General features: G+C 38.8%; 1 protein-coding gene across 1 annotated transcript; it reads left to right on the forward strand.

The window, feature by feature from the left end:
- Positions 1-8,854: 8,854 nt before the first annotated feature.
- Positions 8,855-13,297, forward strand: LOC122040731 (tubby-like F-box protein 1). Its single transcript, XM_042600156.1, has 4 exons — positions 8,855-9,245; positions 9,480-9,567; positions 11,540-11,669; positions 12,578-13,297. The coding sequence occupies exons 1-4, from the start codon at positions 8,958-8,960 to the stop codon at positions 13,134-13,136; spliced, it is 1,065 nt and encodes a 354-aa protein (XP_042456090.1). The 5' UTR covers positions 8,855-8,957; the 3' UTR covers positions 13,137-13,297.
- Positions 13,298-13,582: the final 285 nt, after the last annotated feature.

Consider the following 13,582-nt stretch of genomic DNA (forward strand, 5'->3'; position numbering starts at 1 on the left):
TTGGGATCTGGACCACCCCCTTCATCATTTTAGTAGATCTAGTTATGACTCACTTCTGTAGCTACACCACCTGTAAAATATTTTGGATCTATCTAGTGATATTTCAGACTTACATTGATTATGTTCTATTTTTTTTCAAAAAATACTTTCAAAAATGGTTTTATCAAATTATAAGTTAAACTTGTTTGTTTTCAAAACTTTCCATTTTTAGATTTCAAAAATAGTTTTGGTCTTAGACTAGTTTTGAATCCTTAGAAAGTATGTACCCATAGGTCTAGTTTTTTAGCATCTCACCAACACCTTAGGTTTACCTTGCTTGTGTTTGACAAACATAGAAAGAGGCGAGATGCATAGGCCAATTGTCTGGACTTAAGATGCTTATTTCAGTGCATCAGCATAAGTCTGGACGTTAAATACAACTCAGATATTAATCAGATTAAGTTGATCAGTCAAGTCAACTTAATCTGACTAACCAAGTGAAAGCTACTATCTTCTGATAGTCAGTTAGTACCTAACTGGTTAGACAACTGGTTAAATTTAAGTATCAAGTTCAGGGGGAGAGTTAACTAAAATTTGTGTGTTTGAAAAATGTTTTATGTTTACAAAAAGTTAAACTTAACTAAGTGTTTGAAAAACTTGGAAGATTAATTCCACCTAATTTTCAAACCTGATTTAAAAAGTTGACTATTAAACTTTACAAATTTAGCTTTTATCAAATTAGCCTTAAAAATTTATTTTAGCAAAATTTAATCTCACTTAATTTTTGCTTTGTTTTGAAAAAGTGAAAAGTAAAAGTAAATGTTACTTAAACCAAAATTTTGTTTTGAAAAGTTGAAAAACCTGATTTAAAAATTTTTTTTACTTGGATTTTTTCTTGAATTTTTGAACCAAACTCAAATATTTTTCAAGATCAGCTGTTTTACAGTAACTCTACACTATGTGTATCCTTGTTCTTTTTGATGAATGTCAAAGGGGGAGGGTTAGGTGGTTAAGTTAGAGCAACTAAATGCAAACTTGAAAAACTAACTTAAAAACCTCGAAAATCATGCTTGATTTTTGCATATATTTATCACAAACTTAACCAGGTTGTCATTCCATCAAAAAGGGGGAGATTGTTGGTGCGGTTAGCACTAACGGTCTAACTCAGGTTTTGATGAATGACAAATCAGGTTAAGTTAGGTTCGTCGTTATCTAACACTCTGATCGAGTGTGCAGGATAAGTCCAGCTAGGTCGACGGGCTGACCGGATAGCTGGCGAGAAGTCCAAGCGGGTCGACGGGCTGACCGGACGCTTGGCGAGAAGTCTAGCTAGGTCGACGGGCTGACCGGATAGCTAGCGAGAAGTCTAGTTAGGTCGACGGGCTGACCGGATAGCTGGCAAGAAGTCCAGACGGGTCGAAGGGCTGACCGGACGTCTGGCAGGTAAGTGAGGTAAGTCACTGGAGGGGAGTGACTGCGAGGACGCGTTCCCGGGAAGGGAACATTAGGCGTCGATCCGGCTTAGATCCATTTCGGATGTCTAAGTCGAGATCGTGACTAGATTCCGGTCTCGGAAAGACGGAATCTAAGTCATACTAACTTATGCTAATTCATACTATTATAAATGTGCTAATAATCTGTTTTGCAGGATATATATTGCCTCGGACTAACTTTGTTTTGCAGGAAAAAGGAGATTTCTGGAACAAGGTGGTCCGGGCGCCCGGAGGTCCGGGCGCCCGGAAGGCAAATTATATCCAGCCGAGTCGTCGCCACGTGGAGCATCACGGTTTGTGCAGCTACGTCGCATTCCAGGCGCCCGGAAGGGATCCAGGCGCCCGGAACAGCATATAAAAGAAGCCCTAGGCAGGAGCTTCATCAACAATTTCATCTGAGAACTCTTCTACTGCTGGTCTTGCTGCTCGACGTTCAGTGCGACGCCAACAACGCTCCGACAAAGTGCTCCTTCAGTTTTTATTTAAATTCCTTGTCGGTATTGCTTTATTTTCACTAGCATTTCCTGTATTCATTCTGTAATCATATTTCGATTTGTTAGTGATTGCCCAACGAAAGTGGTCAAGGACCACGGGCCTTCGAGTAGGAGTCGTCACAGGCTCCGAACGAAGTAAAAAATATTTGTGTCTATTTTACTTTTCCGCTGCGTTTATACTCTAAGTTTTCGAATCGATATTCACCCCCCCCCCCCCTCTATCGAATCTAACGGTCCTACATGAATCATTAGGTGGTTGTTAAAGCAATTTTTAAGTACTCAAGAAGAATTAAGGATTTGTTCTTGGTATATGGAGGAGATGATATGGTTATACGTGGATATATTGATGCCAACTTTCAGACAAATAAGGATGACTCTAAGTCATAGTCTGAATATATATTTACCTTGAATAGATGCATAATTAGTTGGAAAAGTTCCAAATAGAAAACTATTGTTGATTCTACCACTAAGACATAATACATTATAGCTTCTGAAGTAGCAAAGGTAGCAGTTTGAATCAAAAAGTTTATAATTGAACTTGGTGTGGTTTTGACATCCGAGCATTGTTGAAGCAATACCAGTTTACTATAACAACAATGAGTTCATTGCTCAGGCTAAGGAACCCAAGTCTCATCAATGATCTAAATATGTGCTCCGCTACTACCACTTGATCAAAGAGATCATAAGCATAAGAGAAATACAAATTGAGAAAATTTCCACTGAAAGGAACCTAATAGATTCTTTGACAAAGACTCTATTATAAAGTAGGTTTAAGAGTCATGTCGAGTACTCTGGTATTAGATACCAAGGCGATTGACATTAGACCAAAGGAGAGTAAGTTATATTTGAGAGGTATCCTAAGACAATCACTTTAGAAGTTGTATTATTTATTTGATAAATAAATTCGCTCTTTGGATGCACATTTTCTATATATATAATTTGATCTTAAACTCAACTAATGAAATCCATAATACAATACATAGCATGAGAGAAATGTGATTGGATCACAATTAGTGGGTATCTCTTTATGTGTAATTATGTATGTATGGAAATATTTTCTAATCGATAAATTGATGAGATTAGACATCATCAATTCTATAAGACTATCATATATTATACTCCTTAGTTTATCCAAGCAGTCGATCCTCATTGGCTAGAAATATTGCTATGTTGAGAGTTAACATATGAATATTGGTTAAGGGTAACTAGTTCATTAGATGTGACATGCTATGAGAGTTCATGTAGTTTTTTATATGTCAATGAAAAACTCATTGCAGTTTGAGTGCAAGTTTCCTTAGACTTGAGATATTCAAGTCATCTTGGTCATGGAGGCTTATACTTTGATGTTTTGATAGGACATCTCCTAGGAGGTGTAGATTTAGGATGGCTGAGTATAAGTCAATATGTCCAAAGGTATTTAAATAGCCTACAAAAGATTCACCAAAGGAGGCATATACCCTAAGGCCTCTTGTTAGGATTATTACTTGTAAGTCTTTGGTCAAAGCATTACATGTCAAGAGGATGATCTTATTGGACATGCGTTTGAGTAATTTGAATCCATGAGACAAAAAACTATTACCAAGTCTAGGTATGATGTAGTCAGCCTAGTAGGGACTATACATAGATCATGTTTTGAACCTAGTGGTTATAAGATGAGTGAAAGGAATAGACGCACTGATAACTATAGTTGCTGAAGGGTTCATAATTAGTTCTGAGATCAACTATGATTTTTAGGTCAATTAGAGTCATAATGTACTACTAGGTCTTAATCATGATGGATTTATAATTAATGGTTAATTATCGACTAACATAACCAGGAACCTATTGGATCACATGCACTACGAGTATATATGAAAGGTGTAAGATTAGTTTGAGAATAGGATTCTCAAATTAATAGAGATTAAGTCAGGTAATACCAGACAAGGGTCAAATATGGAAGATATTTGTTGAAATGGAAACGATGGTGGGTCATGCCTCTTGTAGGCAAGGTTGGATCTCTTTTGGTTTAGTTATGAACTAAAATTGGTTGGTTTAATAATGAACCAAGAGTGGTTTGATTTTGAATCAAGTTGGTTTGGTTTTGAATCAAACTTAATGATAGTGGATCGGATTGACTTATAGGGTTTTGGATTTGGGCTTGGGTTACAATTTGCTCCCCAAGTTATTGTGACAAGGTATATAAATACTTCTTTATAGAAAAAAAGATGGGAATTAAGGTTAACCTAAAATTGTTTTAGGGGTTTTCTTTTTCTCTTCCTCTCCCTTTCCGATTCTGCTGATTTCAGCGTTGATGCCCCTTGGCGTCGATTTCGACACTAATGCCCCTTTCCATCGATTTTGTCATCGACACTTCCTAGCCATCGACATCAACCTTCTAGCCACTGGACAACAATTTTGTTACTGGACACAAAATCGAGTCGGGGTTCCTCTCTTGGATCATGTCGTCTCCTGCTTTTGGCTAGTACTGAATTAGAGACGAAGCTTGTGACTTTTTGAAGTCATCTTGAAGGTATATTGGCGTGGATATTAATAGAGGCTAGCATTGTAAGCTAGCTAAATGCTCTCTTTAACGTTCGATTACAAACTCAAAGGTATACTTTCTTTATGCAATTTTATTTTATGATTATGTCTATGTAAGTGTATCCTTGTGATTGTGTGTGTCATGTGTGTTGTAATAATTTAAGAAATTATTATATTTTTGCTGCTTGTTTTATGAAAATAATTTTTTAAACGCGCATAGAAACACCAATAGTTAGGAATTTCACTGCTTAGTTCTGAACTAGGTCTTTCACTATTTAACCTCGCTAGGTCTTCCATTACTTAGTTCTTTACTAGGACTTTCATTGTTTAGTTCTTAACTAGATCTCTCACTACCTAGCCTCGTTATGACTTCCATTGCCTAGTTTCCAACTAGGTCTTTCACTGTCTAGCCCTATTAGGACTTTCATTGTCTAATTTCTAACAAGGACTTCTCTTTACCTAGTTCCTTTAAGACTTTTACTGTTTATTTTCATTAGGACTTGCACTGCATATTGATTAAACATCAAAACTCTAACACGAATCAATTCAAGGTTGGTCAACTTTGATAAAAAAAAGTCAATTGCACCAACAGTGATGGTTTGCTCGATTTTTTGATTTACTTCTCTATAGATAACTATAGAGTCGGTTGTATGGGGTGTTTTTAGAAATATACTTGCAATCAAATAACATGGATGCGAACTTTGTCCTATATACATGATCAAAAGTAAACTTTGTTCTCTAAAGACTTGATTGTAAAAGCCATAATAAGAAAAGATGAGAGTTAGGTTGAAAGTTTAATTGTTAGCGGTAGAGTAGAAGCAAAATAAGTTTGCACCTAAAACTAAGAACTCGACTAGTCATTTCTTTATGCATTCTTGACGATATTGAATGTACGAACATGACTATAAAGAAAAGGACCAAAAGGTGTTTTAGTTGTGCTTGTGGGAGAATGAATGATTTGTATAACACCGCAAGATCGCGATGACTCCTTAACAAAGTGGTGTGGCTGATTGTATGATTATGATTCTTTGGAAAATAAAGGTTAAGGTGTATACTATCGAATTAATGCTTCTAATTTTGTCTAAAAAGTTTCAAATAAAGTTGCTTCAACTACTTATCATAGAGGGACACACTTTCTCCCTTCCCAAAGTAAAGTTGTCCATTTCGATTTCTCTTAAGGGGTAGGCTTGACACCAGAATCATGCTAAGGGGAAAAAGGTTCCCACTTGGACTTCTTATGTGTTCTTTATGATGGAACACATGATTGTGCTATCTTGACTATGTTTAGTTGGTTCATCTTCTCCTTTTCCTCTCTGAGTGTCTTCAATAAGTTTTCTCAGCTAATATCCAGAGAGAGTTTTAGAAAGCATTTATGCACTCTTTGACTTTTCTCAATATGAATGGTTAAAAATATAAATTATTTTAGTTTGAGCTAGATTTGAAATGAAATCTGAGTTCAAATTCGATTCAAATTATTTGAACTTTGATTCAAATAGAATTAAACTTTAGTTCGAAATGGTTAAATTCGAACTCGATTCGAATTATTTGAAACTTAATTATCCAAATCAACACCATAGTGATGCTGCATTTTAAAAATAAAAAATATATAATGAAATTAAACAAAAGTTAGCGAGTGGCTTGGGAACACTCTAACAAAATATTATAAATTTAATTTTCACTCGGAAAATTATCGAACATATTTGAATTCAGCTCGAATTCAATAATTTCAAATACAAATCAAACATCATTCAAATTAATAATTTCAAATAGAAATCAAACATCATTCCAATTAATTCAAAAAGCTCACAAGTCAGTTTGATTCATTTGCACCCCTAATCTTGAATTACTATAGTGAATCAACCTTCGCGTGCATCTCTATTTGTTTTATTATCTTTGTTTCTGTTGGCTAGGATCAAAATTTAGCTCTAATGTGAATTGTACAATTAAGATCATCTAAATCTTTTTCAAAAAAAGATAGATCTGTTATTTTAACGACCCTTAGTATCGGCTCTATAGATATGGAGGAAGATAAATGTGTTGGAGACAAACAATCTATTATCGGAGATATGCAAGGTATTAGTTAAATTTAAACTGCTCTGAATTAAATTCAACTTACAGTCGAGATGACCTGAGCAGATAATCTCAAACTGCCAGTAGGAGCTGGTTTCTATTACGAGTCGAAGAATTACCGAGCAAGAAGATCGGATGAGCCGCTAGTCTGTGCGACCGAGCGGGTGGATCGACCAAGAGGGCAGGTCGGCCAAGCATAGGGCGGATCGGCCGAGAGGACAGATCGGCCAAGCAGAGGGCAGATCGACCAAGAGGAGGGCGGATCGACCGAGCGGAGGGTAGATCAGCCAAGTAGAGGGTGGATCAGTCGAGCAGAGGGCGGATCGGCCGAGCAGAGAGCGGATCGACTGAGCGGAGGGCGGATCGGCCGAGCGAGCAGGTCGGACAAGCAGAGGGTAGATCGGCCAAGCGAAGGGTGGATCGGCCGAGCGGAGGGCGGATCGACCGAGTGGAGGGCAAAGAGATTGATCGGACGAGCTGACCGAGGTCTGCGAGAGTCGCAATTTCCTTGAAACAGATTCACCCCCACCTCCGGCTGTACTTCGAGGCTTACTCGGGTCGTCTGTTTCCCAAGATACAACTGTTTGACTGTGAGTTCCACCAAGCACTAGTGGTCACGACGAACTGAGTGACACTCGATCGCTATCACGGACACTCTACTGAGCAGGAGTTGCATGACAGAGGAAGGGAATGAGGTGGAGAGCTTCTTCTTGCTTCGCTGCTTGTGTCCTCTGCCAGTGATCGCAGCCTTAGTGAAACATCTACCGTTACATTAATCTCAAATTTAATGCATCCGTTACACAACAGCAAAATATTTACGTGGCAAAACATTGATTGTTCTACTTGGGTGAATTTTGTCCCGGCCGATCCGGCATTCGGCGCACATAGATCGACCGAGCGGAGGGCAGAGAGATTGACCAGACGAGCTGACCGAGGCCTGCGAGAGTTGCAGTTTCCTTGAAACATATTCACCCCCACCTCCGGTTGTGCTTCAAGGCTTACTCGGGTCGTCTGTTTCCCAAGATATAACGATTTGACCGTGAGTCCCACCAAGCACTGGTGGGCACGACGAACTGAGTGGCACCCGATCGCTATCATGGGCACTCTACCGAGCAGGAATTGCACGACAGAGAAGGGGAATGAGGTGGAGAGCTTCTGCTTGCTTCGCTGCTTGTGTCCTGTGATCGTAGCCTTAGTGAAACGTCTACCGTTGCATTAATCTCAAATTTAATGCATCTGTTACACAACAACAAAAAGTTTATGTGGCAAAATGTTGATTGTTCTATGTGGGTGAATTTTGTCCCGACCGGTCCGACATTCGACGCACACAGATCGTGCCCGCATACAAGTTAACATGGTTCAATGCAATCTGAACCCTGAATTTACACCCCCTGTGCACCCACGTGTGAGAAAGAATCTTTCCACATGCATTTGTTCACATCCTCAATGCATGTGAATCAATGTAAATCAACCAACAAACCTTGAAGTTCCCAATGTGGGACTAAAGTCTCATTCATAATGGAGTTTCTCTCTTCTTCCACCTCTTATCCATTCACATATTTAACAAAATGTAGGTATACATACGTTATACGTATAGTGGGATAAACTCTAAATTATCAGCTCTTAAAAATCGACCCCTGATCATTACACCAGAGATATTATATGTCCACTATTTGTGCTATGCCTAAGGGTCACCTAAATCCTTTTCAAGTTGAAATCTAAAGAGAAACTAGAAATAATTATAAGTAACTTTTAGGTTAAGAAACCCTAAACCTAATTCGATAGGGTGGTTAAAACCCTCGTCTAATAAGCATTCGCATTATTAGTTTTTCCCACCAAATCTTGACCGAATCTTATTATATTAACTTAAGCAAAGATTAAAAAGCTTAATATATAAAATAAGACCTTAGTCAAAAAAGAAAAGAAATAATAGGCGCATAGATTTGAAAAATCCCAACGCCCGCAGCAAAATTCCAACCCAAAGCCAGTCCCCTCTTGAATTATACCCACAATTACTTTTTGACAAATTACTGCAAAATTGGTAAATATATGGGCTAAAGTGAATATTGTTGCGCCGGTAAAAGTAACAAAAATGTACTTGTCATTTGATATTTTTAAAAAGTAGACGCAAACGTAAGCTGCTAGTATTTTTTCCCTGTTATTTTTATATTATTTGTAATTTCAAGAAAAAGAGGGATTTTTTTGTTGTTGAGCTGGCTATAGAGAAGAACCGAAGGAAAACGTTTCTAATAAAATAAAAATAAAATAAAATAATTTTCTATTTATCGAGGTTGCCAGCTCTTCAATCCGGAGCTTCGCATCAATGGCGAGCATCGACTGTTAATTTAGTCTCCTCTTCGTCCAATTCGAGAGGGAGAGAAGGAGAGAGAGAGAGAGGGAGATGGTTCGGTGGGCCGCGGCTCGATCTGAGTCGCCGGAGGAGGTAGAGAGAGAGGAGAGCGGAGGAAAACGGCAGGCGGAGGAGGAGGAGGGGAGATGGGGAAGGATGCTGCCGGAGCTTCTGGGAGAGATCGTGAGGCGGGTGGACGCCGGCGGGGAGCAGTGGCCGCAGAGGAAGGACATCGTAGCCTACGCCGGCGTCTGTCGTAGGTGGAGAGACACGGCGCGGGGTATCGTTCGTCAGCTGCGTGAGAACGGCGACATCACCTTCCCATCTTCGCTCAAAGAGGTGCCTTTCGTTTTCTTCTATGACTTTCCTCCAGTTTCCTTTGCCTGCTCCTCTTTTGTTCCTTTTAGGAATTTGAGACGGAGCTGGTTTTCATGAAATTTGGTGTTTTTCATTCGTGATTTTATTTTATTTTTGTTCTAATTACTTCGAAACAATCTTATATATATTCGTTTTCTTTGTGTATTGATCTGCAATCTGAATCATGTTTCGTTATCTATTTGCGGTGCAATCTAGCCTGGACCGAGGGACTCTCCAGTACAATGCTTGATCAGAAGGAACAAGAGCAACTCCACATACTGTCTCTATCTCGGCCTTACAGAATGTAAGCTGACGTTTCCGTAAACTTATCAAGCTTTTCCTTCTCTAGATTATATCACTTTGGGAAAATTGACATAATGGTAGAGCTTCTAGTTCGATCCATTTGCATAGTTCTGCTTTTTAACTACCTCTTTGTCATTTTGTTTTATGCTCCTTCTGGATGGCATTCTTTTAGATGTCAAGGTCAAACTTTGAATGCATTTGGTGGGCCTTTTCACATAATTTCAGTAGTTGATACTTAACATAGCGCAGCATGAAAAAAAAAGTCATTTCAGTTTTCTATATTCTGTAATTGGATGTGACTTGATGATGGACATGAATACATTCTTGTGTTGGATGTAGGACTAAGAACTTAAAAATGTTTTTTAATTTAAACAAAAAGGCTGAGAATCAAAGGCTTTGCAACTTTCTATTAACTTCCTGTGGGGTTGGACTAAAGTCTGGTTGTTCTGATAATTGCTAGCACTCTAGTTACCTTGTTAAGTACATAGATTTAGGATTGGTTGGAGGCTTACTGATTTGTCAAAGTAAGTGTTTACCTAAGGTATTAGGTACCTGATTAGTAATAATGGGCAGAGATGTAGGTTTATCTTTGATCTTGGCTAGTTTCTGGAGGTAGCAAAAGCACATACTTGGTAATTAGTGTACGAGACATTTATAAAAGGTGAAATGATTTGCATCGCATTTGAATAATGTGGCTTTACATTTAGTTGTCACATCATCAATAGCATTTATAAGTAATTTTTCATTTATTGAGAGATTGAGGATTAGTGGGTCTCTGAATATGTATTCAAGTTTAAAAACAATGCTTGAGTCTGAAACTATAACAGGGAAATAGTGCACCCAATATGGTTTCGAAGAAGCCATGCACTAATGCCTCGGTAACTCAAGAAGGCAAACCAAATTGAAGTCAATGTAAGTGGAGTAGCAATAACTTATCTGAGCTCTCCCAAACTGTTCATATATATCTCGGAGGAAGAGCAACCATGGGTTACACAATCACATATGAGATGAGATAAAGGATTAATGTGAATGGATGCTATAAATGAGGATGGATGTGTCATAGTGTCGTCACATCAACATAAACTGTTACATGATTGAGGTCTCGAATAGGATTAGACAACTATTTCAATCATCTAGATTTAATGAGCAATAGGTCATAGGATGGCACAGTTGGTACTTGCATGTGGTGTTACTGCAATAGGTCATGAGGTCGATTCCCAACATGTGTGAAATGTATCGTGGGTCACCTGACCCCATGTAAAGGGCCACTGTCCTGTGATTTACCTCCCTTCTAGATCACATGGGACCGTCGGCTCCTGGGTGAGGGTTATTACCTTTTGCCACAATAGATTTGATGTGCATGCAATCAACTTTGAATGACTATGCCCCATTGGATAGATTTCTCGCCACGGGAGTCGTCACCAGATTTCAATCTTGAATGACTAATGCCAGTGCAGCAAGTGTTCCTAGGCAAAGGGATTGCTCAAACTTGACCACCATCAAATATCATGTGGGAGAATTATGTTTGTGCTAAGGGAGCTACATCCTTTGAAACAACCCTCTCAAGATATGATTTGACCAAACCATCCCATTTCGTGATTATCGGAACAACTCAAGCCACTGGCAGACCCAAGGAGAAGCTAATGCCTACCCCTAATTTCTAGTTCGCTCTTTTATTTTTTTTAATAAAAAAACTAAAAGAACATTATCTAGTTTTGCGTTGTTGGGTCCACTATTTTACACAACTATAGGGTTAAGCAATAGAGGGAGTTGTGCCGTGTGCTGGAGCCTTCTAGTGATGTTATCTCTCTACATGTCTCGAATGATTTTCTAGTAGAAGGATTGATTCACTATGTCAACTTTATAATAATTTTCTGCATTATGCTTTGATGAGTGAGGGGAAGAATATTTCCTATTTACTAAATGTTAAGTACTCTACTCCAAGATACACTAACATTTATGTCAAATTACAGCTTTTACAGATAAGGGAAAGTTCCTTTTGGCGGCACGACAATTTAAGCATGGGGCTCACACAGAGTATATTATCTCTCTCGATGCTGATGATTTGTCTCAAGGAAGTAATGCATACATGGGAAAATTGAGGTTTGTTTCCTTTATTCTTTAAAGTCTCTTTACATAGTCAAAAAGCAAGTTCATTTTCTAAAATGGTTCCCTTTCTTCTTTCAATTTTGCCTACACTCAGGGCTACTTATGATTGTATTACTTTAATTCAAAAGAATCTTATTGATTAGGAATGTTGGCATTGGTAAAGATGATTCATTCTTATATACAAGTATAGATAGTTGTCTCGCCTCTAGAGCACACTGCCAATATATAATGTTCTGAGTTGTATATTCACGATAAGGTGTTATAGTACAAGGGGCAATATGGTTAGGGCTAACATAATATACATATTCCAGTTGTTGTTAATAAAATGCAGCCAATTAAAAAGGGAAAGATTTGTAGAAGGATAATTACTTGGTTACTACAAGGTTATAACTAGGTTTGTCCTTGTGCTTTTTTGGTATCCATTATGTTCTTATTGATTGGGCTAGGTTATTCTCTCCACTTTTGATCGAGGACAGGTAATAACAGAGATTTCTAGTTCATGTAGCTTGTGTGTTAGCAAGAGGAAGCTTGGGGCCTTAGGCACAAATGTGAAAATATTTGTAAAGTAAATTAAGATCAGTGAGTAATACGTGGGTTGTACGACTGTGAGGTTGGGACTGGAGTAAGAAATAACTTTAGGTAGGACAGGAAGAATCCAGCTTCTTTGGTGCTGGGTGAGGAGCGAGGATACATTAATTAGCTCATCCATCTTGGCAGCGAAATGATCACAATCTGGAGATCCTTGAAGTATTACATTAGCTCATTGCCAGTATTCCTTGCATATTCTGTGGTCATATTGGTCGATTGAAGAAATTATACATGTTTCATGTTCACCATCTCAGTTATGTGCTGGCAGACCACACATGATAAATATTTGCTGCAAACACAAATTTTCCTTGCAGGTCTAATATTTTGGGTACAAAGTTTAAAATCTATGACAGCCAGCCTCCTTACAATGGTGCAAAGGTGTCAAGTAGCCGAACAAGTAGACGGTTTACCAGCAAGCAAATCAGTCCACAGGTCCCTGCCGGCAACTTTGTTATTGGGCAGGTCTCTTACAAATTTAACCTTCTGAAAAGAGGGCCTAGGAGGATGCACTGCACTTTGCAATGTCCTTCGGCAAAGGACACAACAGGGGAGGGAGATTCTCCAAAGTCCAAGGCACACAACCCAGGGACAACCATTCTCAAGAACAAAGCTCCTCGGTGGCACGAGCACCTGCAATGCTGGTGCTTGAATTTCCATGGCCGCGTCACAGTCGCCTCCGTGAAGAACTTTCAGCTGGCGGCAACCGAAGATGCTAGCCAGCCTTCTGGGATCGGAGACCAAGAGACCGTGCTGCTACAATTTGGGAAGGTAGGGGACGATACCTTCACCATGGATTTCCGTCAGCCACTGTCAGCCTTCCAAGCCTTCGCTATCTGTCTTACTAGCTTCGGAACAAAATTTGCTTGCGAATAAGGCTAATCTTAGGTTTTCATCCAGGCAGAGACAAAGGATTTGCCATTGTATGTAGTTCTATCATGGGACGGATAGATCTTTTGGTTTTTTTCGGAGTGTATTTTATTGCTCATGGTGTAAACAATGATTGATCTTCGATGGGTGCAAGTATCTTTCTTTTCTCTTGGATGTTTACTTCCGTGGCAAATATGCCATCAGACACCAAATGCACTCTAGAAGAAAAACATTGAAGGCGGCTATGAACAAGTTTGGATTGTGATCAGTTATGATCATCCCATAAATTTGTCCTGGCATGTTATAACATCTATCCACTCTCTCTAAGTTGACCATACAGATCTGCAAGTTCAAGCAATGGCTATGTAAAAACAGTGATGATGCTCGCGCCAAGCACTATTTATCGTCAGTACCATAGTTAGACGAAGGGAGGTAAATCATACTGAATGTTG

Source organism: Zingiber officinale, chromosome 2A, assembly GCF_018446385.1.
Source record: "Zingiber officinale cultivar Zhangliang chromosome 2A, Zo_v1.1, whole genome shotgun sequence".
Taxonomy (NCBI): Eukaryota; Viridiplantae; Streptophyta; class Magnoliopsida; order Zingiberales; family Zingiberaceae; genus Zingiber; species Zingiber officinale.